The sequence below is a fragment of the Danio aesculapii genome, chromosome 7 (genome assembly GCF_903798145.1).
Source record: "Danio aesculapii chromosome 7, fDanAes4.1, whole genome shotgun sequence".
Lineage (NCBI taxonomy): Eukaryota > Metazoa > Chordata > Actinopteri > Cypriniformes > Danionidae > Danio > Danio aesculapii.
The window spans coordinates 51,418,444-51,436,313 of NC_079441.1; the positions used below are offsets into that span (position 1 = coordinate 51,418,444).

Sequence of the window (17,870 nt, forward strand, 5' to 3'; positions counted from 1 at the left end):
AGAAGTTTCCAAATGAATTTCACAATCACCTAATTACGTCTTGGTTTGTTGTAGGGTCGTGGCGGTGACAGAGGCTTTAATGGACGTAAAGGAGAGAAAGGTAATGGTTTCTTCCCTCAAGGCAAAGGACAAAAGGGTGATTTGGGACAGCAGGGTCCTCCTGGGCCACTTGGATTCAGCAACAGCCCTGGAAGGGATGGATCACCTGGCTTTCCTGGACAACCAGGTTCACCAGTGAGAACATTTGACCTTTTCCTAATTTTCTTTTTATATTTCAGAAGCTCTAATGTTACTGCCAAAGGAGATGACCTTGTTTTCTGATTCTAGTGTAACTTTCAGCCAGTGAGATCTTAATTTCTATATTTATTTCTACAGGGGGAACCTGGTTTTGGCTTGCCTGGAGATAAAGGTTTTCCTGGTATCCCAGGGTCCAAAGGTCGCCCTGGTGCCAGTGGCGAACTTGGTATTGGCTATCCGGGTGTAGCTGGGTTCAAAGGTATGCAGGGTGAACCTGGATTCAGTGGTCTTCCTGGTCCCCTGGTCCTCCAGGTTCTCCAGGTAAGTAAAAAAGATGTGTAGCTAATGTTTTTTGCAGGTTATATGACATCCTTTTTTTACATTCATTAATATTGATTAATATGTTTACATCTGTAAGGCTAGTCATAAACCTTCCTCACAATTTATTTAGATTGGCTTTCAGTTAGATTGCTGGGATATGTTCAGAGTTCAGTATATTGAGAAATATTAATGTTTAATGTACCCTGATTAGAATGATTGGCAAGTGTAAGATGAGCAAGGCTGAAAGAGCTGCAATTTAGATGTTGCTATATTTCATCTCGACAAGCTTTCATCTTGTCAAGGTTTTGAATGTTTGTGAGTGTGAATGGGTGTGTAAATGAATTATTGCATATTGCCTGTGCTAACAGAACTTTTTGACCTCTTTGCAAGCCATTCCATTCAGAGAGAAATTGAGCAGATGCAATTAAAGCATAACAAGTCTTAACACCATGTCTGAATCACTGGATCCTTTCACTTCTCTGCATGCTCTCCATCTCTCTCTCGTGTCAATGGAATGGCTTTGACACAGCCACGCACACATTCTCCTTTTGATTTCTTAATTTGCACTGCTTTAACCGAATGTGCTGGAATATTTGAATGAGCATTTTAAATCTTTATTAATGGTACAATCATTTTCATGCTTAAGCGTTTGATTTCTTGTTGATGCTACCCAAATGAACTGATTAATCAACCGATTGATTGACAGCTTCTCTTGCAATCTCTCTTGCCCTTGCATGTTGTTTGACTAGGTGACAGCTGTAGGCAGGCGGGGCTTATTGATGCCTCTTTGGAAGAGGGAGGTGAGATGCGAAACCCAGAGCTGCAGCCAGTAAAAAATAAATGACAAATTTTCAATGACCTGTTTGTATCAGGCAACTTAACTGAAGCGCCCACTAATTCTGAGCAAATTTTACATTCCTCATGACTTCTCTATAACTTGAGATGTCTAAACCAGTTAGCCATTCTGGAAAAGCAGTAGTTGCCACATGTAACAGCCTTCCATTGTCAGCCATTTAACAAATGTTGTGCATGTCAATAGTTTTGCTATACTAAAATGCTGGTGAAAATGTGGGGTTAAGTTTTGTTGATGAACGCAAAGAAAAAAATATATTTAAAAAATTCTTACACTAGGGCTGGGCGATATTACAAACAAATTATGTTTTATATAATTCGTATTAATAATTGTTGAATATTTTTAACAATACATTTAGGCATATTAGGATTTTTTAACCACTTTGTTTAAATTTACCAACATTACTAAGGCAAACAGTTTTAGTAGTCAAACACAAAAATATTTAAACAAAGTATCTAATCTCTTTATGATGAAATAAACAGGGACAGAGACTCAAACTTGATAAATAGAATGTAACAAAGTGTGTAAAAAGTGTGTGGAATGATAAAGTGTAAACGCTGAACAATCAAACCAAACTTTAAGGTGTGAATAATAATGATACAGTAAACCTCAAACTCTGTAAACAAAATAAATCATGATAATCAAATCTGAGTAAAGGAACCAGCAATTATTACTCAAATACATACTACAATATTACAAATTGTGAAGCTGGATGACTACATTACCACTATGCTAAAAATCTTTCAGAAGGGGAGCTAGTGGCTGGTATGCACAACAAAAGAAACCAAAAAGCCACTCTGGTGTCACCCTTACATTCTTTTTTTATTTACAATCTCCTCACTGCTGCTAAACGGCACTCATTTTCGCATGTGTTGTTATTTTGAGTGTGTGGTTTCCTTCACCATTTTCAATGTGCTTTTCTCAGAGGATGACAAATGGACAAATTATTGCTGCAGCTCCGATACAAGTTTATGGAGAAAAGAAAAAAAAACACTGCAGTGTTTTGGTGCACTGTGTTTGTCTGAGGTAATTAGTGTGGCGTTACTGAAATGTGTATATTCCATACAGGGCCAGATTAACCAATGGATTTATGGGCACAGGCCCAGGGGCTCGTGCACACTTGGGGCCTCTGTGAGGGGAGGAAAAGAAGCCAATTTCAGAGTGTCTTTTTAGGCTAAGTGCAAATAGCGCACCTAGTTGAAATAAGCTATATTCACGGTTTCCGCGCATCAATGTCTGATTGACAGAGACAAGATAAGTAAAAAGTGCGGCAAATGACAGCGTGAGTGGCGTACCTCATAAAGCACATGGCAACATCTTTTGACGCAATCGATCATTAACCAGGTTCGAAACGACCGTCTGCTAAACTCGTGGTATTTTTTCCCTCCCCATTTCATATCAGATTGGAAATATATTTATTTTTAATAGGAAACATGATATAAAGTCACAATTGCCTCTTGGGTATTTATTAATGTTTAGCTTACTTCATATGTGTATAATATTCTATAAACAGTTAGTTTCCACTTGGTGTTAAACATTAGCAACATCTTAATAGAATTGATTTGTATCTACATGTTAGTCGCCCTTTTCCGAACTCTCTGAGGGTACAAAAAAAAGACGTTATTGTAACGTTAGATGAGTAAGCTAACCAGGAGGCTAACGGCAGCGCAGCGCGGACAGGATTCATTGTGTCAGAGAGACAGACAGAAAAAGAGAGAGAGAGGGAGAGATAGAAAGGCCAGGAAGAGGAGAGAGAGAGGAGAGAAGAGATATAGTATGTGTGAGATTTCGGATACTTTAAAGAGCCCATATTATAGATGAAATAGGGTCATATTTAGGTTGTAAGGGTCTCCAACAACAGTCTAATATGCATGCAAGGTCAAAAAACACTTTGATGGTCTTATAATCTGCATTTATTTTTACCTAATTATCCCAGCGACTCCCATATGAATCGTTCAGCGATTCATTTGTTCCCAAACCCCTCCTCAGCGCGAAGCTAATCTTCGCTGATTGGACCGATGACAGCCTGCTGCGATTGGTCGACACGGACAAGGCTTCAGCGCCAGACAGAGTGAAATGCCCAGCTGCTAATCTACAATATAAAAGTAGTCACAGTGCACACACGCTTCATAGTGGATTTTGGCTGCCAGTGGGTGAATGTAAACACAGACGATGGACTAGAAAATACTGACGACTAACTATTTTATTGAGCAAAAAGTCCAAGAACTGGCGAGGAGGTCACAGTCTTCTTGCTCTTTTCACACACACACACACGCACACACACACACACACAGGGCCTGCGCATCCATAGAGGACCGGCTGAATAGAGAGGGCGCGGCGCTCAGTTATATCCGCGAAAACCTGTGCGTTACACACACGAGGAGACACACACACACAGAGGGCCGGCGCGTCCATAAAGGAGCGGCTGAATAGAGAGGGCGCGGCGCGGCGCTCAGTTATATCCGCGAAAACCCGTGCGTTACACACACGAGGAGACACACACACACACACACACAGAGGGCCGGCGCGTCCATAAAGGAGCGGCTGAATAGAGAGGGCGCGGCGCTCAGTTATATCCGCGAAAACCTGTGCGTTACACACACGAGGAGACACAGACACACACACACACACACAGGGCCGGCGCGTCCATAGAGGAGCGGCGCTGTTATATCCGCGAATACCCGTGCGTTACACACACGAGGAGACAATAATATTGAGCTGAAATATTTTGAAACTTGTCCGTTGCATGTGTGTAAACAGCTGACGATCCGTAATCAAAGCGGCACGCGTCGCGTTTTCAACGTGGCTTTACACGCGATATGAGAATATAAAGAGTTAACCTGATACAGTACACGCGGTTACAAGTAACAAAACACAACTAAATACATCATGTGCAAGATAGAGTAAACGAGGCAACAGTTTTAATCGCACGTACTTACACTGGTGAGAAACTGATCCATGATGCACTGATCCATGTTCTGACAGTCTATACTGATCCTTCCTTTAACAAACTGATGAAGTCTTCTTTGAAAGCAGATAGTTTTCAGAAGCACTCAGAACTGCTCAAGGCTGGGCTATATTGCTGATGTTTCATCTTTGATTAGACTGTCCATAATATCCATCTGCACAGCGTGACTTCATTCGACCGGTGTCTGTGTGTGTCTCTGTGTGTGTGTGTGTGTGACTTTTTTTCTGTTAGTGGGTGGGGCCGCAGGTTTCAAATCTCCCGGTTTTGTGCGCCCAACTACTTGTGTTTCGTAGCTGCGTCATCGCGAAACACCTAATGACTCGTTATCAAGACGACTCGTTTGAAGCACTATGAGTCGACTCTTTTATAGATGAATCAATAGTTTTAAACACTGTACACTTACAGATTTAAGCCTTAGCTGGATATTTCACTTCAATTAGAGCTGTGTGACACACTACATGGAAGGGCATTTTCAAAAACCCATAATATGGGCTCTTTAAGGTTTATAATCAAGCTGATCTATGCTGTTTGCCTGCTCTTCATCTTGAGGAGAGTTGCAAAAATAGAGTAAGAGGAGGAAAGCGACAGTAAATCATTAATATGTGTGTATTATGAAAGACTCAGATTCATAGAACTTGATTGGAGAGGCAATTAGTGTTATGTGCCATGCCAATAAAATGCTTTATAAGTTTGTAGAAGTTGTATATTTAAAATACCTTTAAAAAAAAAAAAAATATATATATATATATATTATATATATATATATATATATATATATATATATATATATATATATATATATATATATATATACTCACTAGTTTTGAGTATTTTTTTTTCAATGCTTTAAAAAAATAAGTTTGTATATCTTTGTAGACTATAAATATATGTACTATATATCATTTATTTAAATTATACAAATTATAGATTAATTTTATTTAAAAAGTATTATATTATTCTTATTTTTAATTCAACTATAGGGGTGCGGCCGGGTAGGGCGCCTTACAAGACAATGTGCCCAGGGGCCCCTGAATTCTTAATCCGGGCCTGATTCCATACAAAGTGTGATTGGTTAGTTCTCCTTACATAAATGACAGTGCGCTCGTAGCATTCGGAAAAGTTGACATGTTTTCACCTAGGTGCGCCTGGAAAATGCGTGTGCATCACGAGTTTGCCGCTTGCATTACACATGTGTGTCAAGCTAGTCGCACATATCCATTGGAAATGACAAACTTACAACCTAAGCTTATTGACATTGCTTCCTTGGTGCGCACTCCTTGGTGCGCACTCAGCAGCCACATTTCAAAAAAACAATAGCGCTTCATAGTGAAACTTTATACAAATTTTTTATTTTTTTTGCGATATTGACAATGGCGTTCAGTCAAAAATACGAATACCAATTTTATCGCCCAGTCCTACCTTGCACATCATCAGATGTGTATTACTTAAATTCACATTACCAGCTCCACATTAGTGCTAATATTAATTAATCTTGCTCAGCTAGAACATACTGTACCCCATTACCACAGAGCATATTTTGGCATATCCCTTACTTTGCATAAAATCTCTTAACATTCACTTATATTGGAAGAAAATGCAGCAATGCATTGCTAAAACAGAAACTGTTATACACCTAGAGGGATTTATAAACCACATCACTTCTTAACAATTACCTAATTTCCTTCCAATTTTGACTGTTATTTCCAAGGTAAAAGCCTTGATAACCTAGCGGGGACCTTTTTGACAAAACAACATAAAAAAAAACATGTAAAATTAAATACATCATAAATGCTAATCAATTTGATTTCAATACCTTGACGTCTATTTAACATCCACAACTTGATGCCTTTTTGACCCCAAAAGTAATGACACAAAAAGTATTATATGAAACGTTGTATTTATCTAAAAGCTTAAATTACAAATTCACACTGGATTTTGTATCCATTGAATGTATATAAACTACATTTATGTCAAAACAACATTAAATTGACATCTAACATTGGTAAAAAAAAAAGCAAAGACTGTGCTGTAACCAATTTCTTAACATGTTTTTGACATCAAAGTTTCCGCATTAACAAAAGAAAATTATGAGCACTTGAAAAAATACAGACCTCAGAAATGAATTTCTCCAAGCTTAACTTTTTTTAAGAGACTGAAATTGTCATTTACCATTCTGTAAAACTGCTTTTGAACAATATTGCTTAAAAGGCCTCTGTTAGTAATAAGTGTCATTTTTCAGTGGTATTTTTTCCAACCATCTTGATAAAATGTGACCCTTTGTGTTATTCAGAGTCCAGCATACAATGCCTTTTCACCTATCCTTTTTCTCATCCGCCAACATTCACTGAATCTAATTCTTTTAACAAGTTTAACTAACAATTAACACAAACACCCATCTTTAATATTTGTTTTCAAAACATTATAGAGTTATCAGAGTTAGTTTTAGCATATATTTGTGGAATGGTCCATCAGCGTCTGTTTTTATATGTTACTGAAATGAATATGGATGTCAACAGGAACACCACTGCCCTGTAGGCTTCCTGGTATACAAGGAGAAAAAGGATTCACTGGACGTCCTGGTGTGCCAGGTAACTAAATGTTTGAAAGTACTGCTTATTAAATTGATCAAATGTGGCATTTCAACTATAATGTTGCACTTTTATGCAAATATTAGGGCCAAAGGGTCGGGTTGGTTCCCCGGGATTAAATGGCCGGCCAGGTTTTGATGGTTCAAAGGGTGAGAGAGGAGATCCAGGCTCTGGGGGTCAACCAGGACCCCAAGGTAAGATTACATCCTCAAACACCAATGGGTGCTCCATATAACCCCAAATTTAACGGCCCTATCACACTGAGCACAATAAAAGTGAGGCAAATTGCAGACAAACTACACTCAGAATGGAACATGTATTGATCATCTATAGCACATTTACAACAATGCATTTTGGGCATTCCTTACATTCTGTGTATCATTCTTTACATTACATCCACTGCCATAGTTTAACAGTAAATTCAAGTTTGGTACTTTACCAGAATCACAAACTATATATCATTCTTATGATATTACTAAATTATTAAACTTACCATCAAGTAGGACTGCACGATGCATCGGCATGAAATCGAAATCATGAGTTAGCAAAAGCTACAACTTTCATGCACTTCATTTCAGGGAAACACAGCTTTATGATCAGTAGTAAATCTCCTATGAAGGTCAGTGGGCACTCTCGTGTGGAAACTGCAAATAACTCGCCAAAGAACTCACCTAACTCACCTAAGAAAATCAAAATCATCTCACATAAACTGAGGTTTATGTAAACCCATAATCCTAAATGTGTTATTTTCTTTTACCTTCGAGTATATGGTGTATTTACACCACTCTATGGGAAGGAATGTGAAACTGGGGTAAAAAGGATATAAAAATATATAATTTTTCTAATCTGTATCGTGCAAGTATATGAACAGAATATTAACAAAGTGCATAACAGAATATGTGTTCTGAAATATATAATTAAATACTGCACCACTGTGAAGCCGGAATTGTGTGTGTGTGTCTGTTTCTGTTTTTGGTGCAGTAAAGGTACGAACACTGAGTTTCAGTCAGTTCAAAGCACTGATTCAACAATCCAAGACAAAGCTGAAATTCGACCAGATTCAAAGAAGTTGCACGAGTCAGAATCTGAGTAAAAATTTGACCAAAAGTGCATTGTATGCCAAGCCCTAAAAGACAGAAACATGGATCATTGAGAAGTGATGCAAACAACTGCCAATTCGCAGAATGTTTATCTATGATTGCAGAATCAAACCCAATAAATCATGTGCTACCATAAACTCGTAAATCCTGCTCCATCTGAAAGCAGATGCTGGGGAAATGCAGCTGCTTACAGAACTGGCTTTACTGAAAAATGCTCATGAAAAACGCTTTCAATTAATTACATTTTTTCCTTTCCTTTTTTTATGGTTTTATAGTTGCTGTGACTTTTATCAGAACATTCTGTTCTCAGACATCAAAATACACTACAATTAATCATGCTTAAAGTAAAATGGCCTTTACACCTCATAAATGGCCAACTTTAATTCCTGCAGCTAATTTAAAGCTGTACATTGAGTTGTATTATTCGAATGGTTAGGTTTCCCTGGACCCAGAGGAGATCCAGGTTTACCAGGAACAACAAATATTGGCTTACAAGGTTCTCCGGGACGAGATGGGTTTCCAGGGTCAGCAGGACCAAAGGGAGAACCTGGTGCGGTACTTGGGGCCACTCCTGGAAGTCCAGGTTTTCAGGGGAGACCAGGAGAGCCGGGTGACAAGGGTCAGCCTGGGGTTCCTGGCTTTCCAGGGAGTCCTGGTAAGTTGTTGAGAATTTTCTTATGTAGGTTTTACCACCTATGTTTATATAATCATCAATCTTTAGCACCAGTCATGTTGAACATTGCAATCATGCTAGATTTTAAGTCTTTGCACTAATGGGGTCTACCGTAGGTGTTGATGGACGCAATGCATTTCCTGGCGTAAAGGGTGAGCGAGGTGTGAATGGATTACCTGGTCCCATAGGTCCCATAGGCCCACCAGGTGAACTTCCTCAAGGGGGTATTCCTGGTCCCAGAGGGCCACCTGGAGCTAAAGGATTTGATGGGCCTCCAGGTAAACACAATCTTTTTCATACTCTTGAAACATCAATTTTGGTGATTATCATATGTTATAACTCAGTATTTATTCAAGAAATTCTGATCAGATCCATACAGTATCATACTTAGATTTGTCATGTGGTCTTCCTTCTAAAGTCTTATAGACCAATATTAGCCTGGGTACCTTTGGTTTGGTTAAAAAGTTTTCATGTGGACGTTGTGTGAACTACTGTAGATTTGAGATGCAATAAAACATTTCACTTTTGGCTGTTTCTCGTCTCATCAGTCTTCGTCAGTGTGTGTTTACTGAGTGTCTTCACAAAAGATACCTGTTTTCATTATTCTTTTCTTTATGGTCATCCTCCCCTCCTTCTCTTTTTCCGTCACCATCATTTCCACCCTCCCATCCTTCCATTTGTGGTGTCACTCTCCTCTAATTTTGGTGTTGGGTCACTTCACTAGGCTGCCAAGGTGAGAAATATTGTCCTCGCTGATGCCCTGCGTAGAGTGTTAATATTCTTCTAACACAAAATTCACACTCCTGCTATGCTACCTCTTCATCTGCTTGTCTTTTCTTGCATTTCCTGTCCTACCAATTACAGCAATGTGCAGGAAGCATGCAAGAAAGTAAAAAAAATAGTATTTAATCCAAAAAAAAAAAAAAAATCTGTCATCATTTACTTTGTTATCATTGAGAAACAATCAATTAATGGTAGCTATTTATTTAATCAAAGCTAAGAGATTTCCGTTAAATCTTTTATACATATTGATTTACAGAATTTTCATTTGTAGCTGAATGAATCTACAGTTAAAAGGATCTGTAGACCACAATATTAAATCAATAGATTAGACCTGTTGAATACATTCTTTTTAAAATAATGTGGACGTGAATGTGCTTGCAATGTAATTTTATAGGCCTATCATGCAAATCAACATACTCTTTATTGTAAATTATCTGTACTCATTAATAAAATATTTTTAATTAGTATATGTCCAGATTTATTCATTAAAACTACTAAATCAAGTACAAGTATATGAATGAGACTGACCACAACCATAGAGTAGAGAAACCAGTTTATTAAAAATGGTCAAACATGCATGGCGCTGCGTCAGGTGTAACAGCACCTAGTTAAGATCACAGAGAGCTTCTGTGATCGCGAGATTATGCATTATCTTTCAATTTCTAAATATGTTTAATGACTGAAATATTACTTTAATAAATATATATGTTTAAAAAATCTGCATTGTTTAAATACACCAAAATACATTGCCTATATTCACTGAGAAATGGAGAAAATATAAATTTTCAAAATGGGCTGTACTCTATGCTGAGCACTGTATAGTAAATATAGTTTGTCTATGGTCTTTCATAATTTGTGTGGGTTAAACTATCTGTACATCTTTTTTGTGTGTTTGCGTACAATAAACTTGGCATCACATGGTACACTCACACCTTAAAAGATGCATTTAATCACTAACTTTCAGGTTGACATAGTCTGGGCAACACCATCTAACAATCTAGCCTCAGAACTCATCACGCCGCTATAACCATGATGTGCTTGTGTGCCTTTAACCATCTACTGATGAAACATCATCTTTAGTTAGTTCTGAAAATAATATTTTATGTTCAAGCTGCTAGTGTTTCAGTCTAGAATTAGCCACTAGTCTGGTCATCCTTTCTAATGTGTTATTGTACAACAGTGAGAATGTTTACATGGACACCAATAATCCGATTTTGATACGATTAAGACAAAACTCTGATTAAGAGTCTACCATGTAAACAGCAATTTTTTGATTACCATGATCCTTCTAAAGTCATAATCGAACAAAACAAAAAATGCATTAAGATATGTGGAGTATGCCGAATTCTGTCACATTATTGAAGTGCAGTACAGACATGTGAACGCTGCAATCAAACTATCACTGTTGTGTAGGATTTTTGCCACATTTTGTGACAGGATAGTCTATACACGGCTGTTTGACACTATTCTCTGCATCTACTTGGGCCAGCAATGGACCACAGACACCTGCATTATAAAATGCGGAGGTTTTTTGTAGGGGTGTCAAAATTAATTGTTTCTTCGGTGCACCGCGATGCAGACGTGGACAATTCGGTATCGGTTCAGTAATAATCATAACCGGTTATTATGTACTGATGTCATTTGCCTCATATGCGCTCTGTCGCGAGGGAGGTGAGCGCGGGTATTTACAACACTACAGGCGCCAACTACTTAAAAATTTCACTGTGTGTGGGTTTTCTGGAAAGTCTTTCACTGACACTTACAGCAGAAGCCCCTTGTGTGTTTGTTTGGTGCTGTCTATGTTTGTGTATGTGTGAGAATGAGAGACAGTGTGGTGCTGTGTGTCCATGTGTGTGGGTGTGTGTGTGTGTTTATACAGACAGCTTGTTATAGCCACCTCCCAAAATACAACACTGTGTATGGAAAGCATCGTCAATGCACCGTGATGCACTGAAATATCAAATTGAACCGAATCGATGGCATGATAATCGTAACCGAACCAAACCGTGAGACCAGTATAGGTTCACACCTCTAGTTTTTTCCATACAAATTCAAATTCCATTAGAACAACTCTCTTCCAGTAGTTCATACTCACATCCAATATCTCAGTTTGTCATGGGGGCATGCATGAAATATTCCTGAATGAAAGTGAAAGTGCAAAAACTGCGGTTATAGTCAACAATAAAAAAATATAACACTCAAAATGACATGAAACTGGAGAAATGTGGATAGCGTGGTGACACGATGACGTTAATCAAATTATGTGCCATAACATGTAAAACAGGATCATGAAAGGAACAATTCACAAGAAGCAATTATTTGACTACTGATGTCCATGTAAACGTAGTCACTGCATTCATTAGCAAATGCTTGTTTTTTTTTTTTTTTTTTTTTACAATTTACTTGTTGTTAAAAGGATATTGTCTATCAAGTATCAATGGGTAAGAGTGTTAACATGTACTGTACAGTTCAGCTACATTAATAAATAAAATATTAAAATCTCAGGCAATCTCTAAGCCAAGCGCCTATTGTGTTGTAACTAATTTTACTCCACAGGTTTCCCGGGGCTGAAAGGCATGAGAGGAGATCCAGGGCCTCCAGGACCTGGTGGAAGAAAAGGTATACCAGGAATACCTGGCATCCCAGGCTCACAGGGATTTAGGGGACCTCCTGGACCCCTAGGCTTTACGACACGTCCAGGCATTCCTGGAAGACCAGGAATAAAAGGTGTGAATACTGACATAAAACCAGCATGTCTGGGGACTTCAAAAAGTGCTCATTTGCTTGTTTGTATTTACTTCTTTTTTGGTCTGTGTTCAAGGGGAGAAAGGATCTCCTGGGTTATTCGGGTTCCAAGGATTACCAGGTTCTCCTGGAATTCCAGGTGGTCCAGGTATTAAAGGTTTGCCTGGTTTCACTGGACAGGATGGCTTAACTGGTAGAGAGGGGCCAAGAGGACCCAGAGGTATAGTGATGACACTTGAAAGACACCTTGCTATCAATAATATGTCATATGTAATGATCTAAGTTTTTTTAGTATTTCGGAAAGAAACCAGATGGCATTTTTGTAACTTTAATTCCGAGTTCACTGCAGAAATACAATGAATTCATGTACTGTTTTAAATAATGTATGTCTGTATCTTAAAGGGGATCGTGGTGAACCTGGTCCTCCAGGACCATCAACTCCAGTGATTCCAGTAGAACGGCTTGTAAAGGGTGAACCAGGTGAACCAGGAGTTGTTGGAGGGCCTGGTTTCACAGGACCACGAGGTACGAGAAGTGGCCATACTGTCTAATTAGACTTCATTTGCTTTATAATTAGAACTCATTCATTCATTCATTCATTTTTTTTCGGCTTAGTCCCTTTATTAATCTGGGGTCGCCACAACAGAATGAACTGCCAACTTATCAAGCATATGTTTTACGCAGCAGATGCCCTTCCAGCTGCAACCCATCACTGGGAAACATCCATACACACTCATTCACAGTCACACACATACACTACGGTCAATTTAGCTGACCTAATTCACATATCCACATGTCTATGGACTTGTGGGGGAAACCGGAGCACCCGGAGGAAACCCACGGCAACACGGGGAGAACATGCAAACTCCACACAGAAATGCCATCTGACCCAGCCAAGACTCGAACCAGCGACCTTCTTGCTGTGAGGCGATTGTGCTACCCACTGTGACACCCATAATTAGAACTAATTTTTAGTAATGAAAAATTCACACCATTTATTAGCAATAACATGTCCATAGCTAATCTATGAACATGATAATTAAGTGATTAAGGCCCAATATAGTTGGTTTTCTGCCTTTGGCTCAAGCTCTTGCAATGCTGTGTCCATGCAACTTTTGAAGTATACTCTGCCACAGATAGATGAGTTCAACACATGATGGGATGAGACTCTGCAATAGTGTCCTTTAAAACTGTGTGACTGCCTTATAAAAATGTGGCTCTAGAGTAGCAGACATAATAAGATGAGGCTCTGGAGCGGGAACCTGCACTGTCCTCCACAATTCTTATAGAAAAAGAGGAGCCAATTAGCAACATCACTAAGTCCATAAAATCCTGCAGGTTGCGATCAACATGACTTTATATGCTCATTGATTCCATAATGAAAAAGCTGATGTGACAACTCATCAGAATTAATGGACGTATTCCTCGATCAACAGGCCCCTTTGCTGAAGGTTTAGTTAAGTAGCTATTTGAGTGGGTGTGGGTTTAAAATATTGTAGCTGCTGAATCTGCATATTATGAAACCTTTTGTAACAAAGGAATCTGAGGAGTTGGGATCCCTTAATTGGTTAAAGACATGGTTAAACTGGTAGGGTCAAAACACTACTAAAAGCAATAGTGAAGGCAGGGCACAGTCATGATCAGTAAAAGGCAATGGGTTGTGGCAGATATCAAAGATACAAATAAGGAAAAACAGGCAAGACAAGATAACAAAAAAGATCATTAGCAGGGCAAAACAGGACTTCACAAAAAAAAGTTATTTTATGTGTACTGGTTTTGGTAGTTTACAAGGATTGTTTTGTTTGTATAATGGTGTGTATATTGTATATTGGTGTGACAGTTGTACTCTATTATGGTGGTTCATGAGGACATGACTGGTGTCCTTGTAATTCAAAATGCTTCAAATTCATACTTAAGAGAGTTTTTAGACATTCAGATTTTGCCATGTTTGCTGTGAGTGTTGAGTTTAGGGGTAAGGAAGGAATAGTGTAGAGTTCACCAACACCAAGATGTGCATGTGTGTGTGAACTGCTTAATTTGTCATATAATAGGTAATGAAGGTGAGGGTGCAGTAAATGCCAGGTATGGGTTTATGGTAAATGGAGTCCACATAGTGTGTCAGTAAACAGTTGAGGGATGCCTCTGTCTTAAAAGTTAAGCATTACTCTCTGTAACAAAAAGAAAACATATCTCTTTTTGAACAGGTGATAAAGGTTTTCCGGGGCCTCCTGGACGTCCAGGATTTCCAGGACCACCTGGCTTTGCAGACCAGGCAAAGGGTTTACCTGGCCAGCCTGGAAACCCAGGTGTTCCTGGCTCATCTGGCTTCCCTGGACCCAAAGGCTTTCCTGGAGTTATGGGCTTCCCTGGCTTTTCAGGTGTGAAGGTGAGCAACCTGTATTCAGACACAGCACAGTTTACTATGGATTCAACACATCTAATAGTAGTATCATCATCAGGTCCAATCTAGTTGTCATGATTTGTACTTATGTTGTATGTATATAATGACACAGTTTATAAATAATAACCTTTTGTATATGATATGCCTGATTGTCATAGAAATAATGCTAGATACCTTTAATTTTCTTTAAATATCTAAATATTTATTATTATTATTATTATTATTATTATTATTATTATTATTATTATTATTATTATTATTATTATTATTATTATTATTATTATTATTGGCTTGATTGATATGTAATCTGGACAAGTTCTTGACCAAGTGTGAAGTTAGAACATGGATCTTTTTTGTTGTATTTTTTGATTTTATGTTGTTCTTATCTGTAGGGTGATAATGGTGTCCCTGGGCTTCCCGGGTTCCCTGGTGTTCAAGGACCACCTGGTGGCAAAGGTGAGATCTTTGTATATCTGTGTTTATTTCTGACCTTAACTGTATGGCAAAAGAGTTCAATAGTAGGCTGAAGGCAGCTATAACCAGTGTCCTTAACAATTGACTTTAGGTGAGAAAGGTGACTCGTATGCATCATCTGGACCCTCTGGACCAAAGGGTAATATTGGAAATCCTGGATTCCCAGGTAAGAAAGATAGCTTTTCACACTGTTGATATGAATGAAGTATTTTATTTTTAACAACACTTCTTTTTTGTATGCTATTTGGTATTTTACTTTACAAACCTACTTTATAAATATATTTTTGTCTTTTACCTTTGATAACTAGGTGGTCCAGGACGTCCTGGTGAACCAGGTGATTCAGGATTTCCAGGTGTCTTGGGATATCAAGGCCAGAAAGGCTTTCCTGGGGACCCAGGAATACCAGGATTTGTTGGTATGGTTCCGATTCAGTGATTTCAGTTTTTACATTATACGCTCTCTTTTTTCCCCCTATTGTCACTTTGTTTTCTTTGATGTGTTTTTTTGTAGGTTCATCAGGCCTTCCAGGCCCTAGGGGTCTCCCTGGTTATCCAGGACTGAAGGGGCGTGATGGAGATCCAGGCCGTCCTGGAGGTCCAGGCTTACCAGGAGATAAAGGTTAGTCAAGGACAAATTTACAGTATGATATTGCAAACATGAAACACATTTTTCTCCAGTTCAATAAGTTGTGTATTTGATTCAGTAGAAAACAATCTTGAAATGTTTTTGAGGACATTTCTGAAATGTTTTACTTTATCTTCAGGTTTTCCAGGTTCTCCTGGTTTAGATGGGCTCAATGGTCTTCCAGGATCGAGAGGGCCACCTGGAGTTCCAGGTAAAACCTTTTCATTATAAATTTCAACATTTTAAGCCTTAAACCTGAACAAACACCTTATTGACTTCTCTTCAATTTATAAATATGTCCTTAGGTGTGATTGAAGGTGGTCGGGTTGGGCCACCTGGTGTGAATGGACAAAAAGGAGAGAGAGGAACATCACAACCTGGAATACCTGGCCGCCCTGGAGAAAAGGGATTCAGAGGAGACTCTGGTGAGGATGCTCATACACAGAATACTACACATGCAAATTAAGATCATCAGACCCTTTCTTATGTATGAATCTCATAAATAAATTGTATGATTACTTATTACATTCATGTTATGTATTATATATATATATATATATATATATATATATATATATATATATATATATATATATATATATATATATATATATATATATATATATACACACATAAACATTAAATCTGGGTCAAATGCCTATAAAGGGCTGCTTCAATGTGTCAAACCCACTTCCAATTTTATTGATAAAACAAGGTCATGAAGTGATTTTCAGTGACTTTTTTATCCCTCTACCATGTTTAACGTGTATGATATTTCCAGCATGAAAACTAGAATTACTTGGTTATATGACTAGCAAGCTTGTGTTGATGATAATTCTGTACTGTATGTGAAGGCAGCTTCAGTCTTAATTAAATCCAGCTAATCAATTACTTTTCACTCTTTTCATTATTATTTCTGAAAGGCCTTTGAGATGCATTCTAACAAGCAAATGGGCAGTCATAAATAGTCATTGGTTTTATAATTGCCTGTGTTTTTTTTAATATATATATATACATTTGGTGATTGTGAAAACTTGGATTTCAGGTGTTCCTGGTTTGAGGGGCTTCCCTGGAAATCCAGGCCCCCCTGGTCCACCTAGTCTTTCTAATATTCCAGGTCCTCTCGGAGACCCTGGACTTCCAGGATTAGATGGACGAGAAGGTATGAGACATCTCTGTCTTCTCTGCTGTAATCACTTTTGTTTTGTTTTTTTCTAAGGTTGAACATTCTTTCTTGGGGTTTAATTTTATTGACCTAATACTACAATATGGTTGATTTCGAGAACAAAAACCTATTTCACAGTGGTGTAATGTAACGAACTAATAATACTTTGTTACAATATTTACAACAGTATTTTTGCCAGTATCTATAATTTACTTGAGTTTTCATCTTTCTGGCAACTTTCAGTTTTACTTGATTTAATTTCTTCAGTAAATTCTATAATTTTACTCGGATACACTTTCCTGAAAGACATTGGTCACTTAATGCAAAATGAAAGGAAAGGAACAAAACATTGGAAACTTTATCTACCACTGTTGTTTCATTTAGATTTGCTTCATTTTTACTTCAAACTTCTTGCCGTGTTAGTTGCCTATAGTTGTGGTAATGCAGTGACATAATGGGAACTGGATCTTTTGCACTGTAGGTCCCTTTGGCCCTCCTGGACTCCCTGGTCCACCTGGCCCTGGAACTGTCCAAGGAGACAGAGGAGACCCTGGGTTCCCTGGTCGCCCAGGAATAATAGGACCACGTGGAGAACCAGGTGGTTTTGGAGCCCCTGGATTACCAGGCAGTCCTGGTTTTAAAGGTATTCCCATTGACATTTTGACATGTTTTCTCTTTAACACATTTTCTATGTTGTAGTTTGTATAAAGGAATTGAATATGTTTCTCTCTGTATTTACAAGGACAAAGAGGTGAGCCTGGCTTCAGTGGTGTCCCTGGACGACCAGGGTCTCCTGGAGAACCAGGAGATTATGGCAGAAGTGGACCCAGAGGTGTAAAGGGTCAGTTGTTTAGGATGAAGTTTATGAATTCAAATTGAAAATCTAAACAAGAATAATTAGATTCCCGGACGGTCTTGATACATTGACTTCTGCCTG

The 17,870-nt window shown here is 38.3% G+C and overlaps 1 protein-coding gene across 1 annotated transcript in view; it reads left to right on the forward strand.

Moving 5' to 3' along the window:
* Positions 1 to 17,870, forward strand: part of col4a6 (collagen, type IV, alpha 6) — a 173,237-nt gene that overhangs the window by 147,282 nt on the left and 8,085 nt on the right. The window contains 21 exon segments of the mRNA XM_056462133.1: positions 55 to 234; positions 376 to 532; positions 535 to 558; positions 1,308 to 1,358; positions 6,896 to 6,967; positions 7,054 to 7,161; positions 8,504 to 8,722; positions 8,857 to 9,018; positions 12,080 to 12,250; positions 12,345 to 12,488; positions 12,671 to 12,793; positions 14,473 to 14,654; positions 15,062 to 15,125; positions 15,235 to 15,309; positions 15,452 to 15,559; positions 15,655 to 15,762; positions 15,908 to 15,979; positions 16,074 to 16,193; positions 16,814 to 16,930; positions 17,415 to 17,576; positions 17,676 to 17,774. Coding sequence (XP_056318108.1) covers positions 55 to 234; positions 376 to 532; positions 535 to 558; positions 1,308 to 1,358; positions 6,896 to 6,967; positions 7,054 to 7,161; positions 8,504 to 8,722; positions 8,857 to 9,018; positions 12,080 to 12,250; positions 12,345 to 12,488; positions 12,671 to 12,793; positions 14,473 to 14,654; positions 15,062 to 15,125; positions 15,235 to 15,309; positions 15,452 to 15,559; positions 15,655 to 15,762; positions 15,908 to 15,979; positions 16,074 to 16,193; positions 16,814 to 16,930; positions 17,415 to 17,576; positions 17,676 to 17,774 — 2,518 coding nt within the window.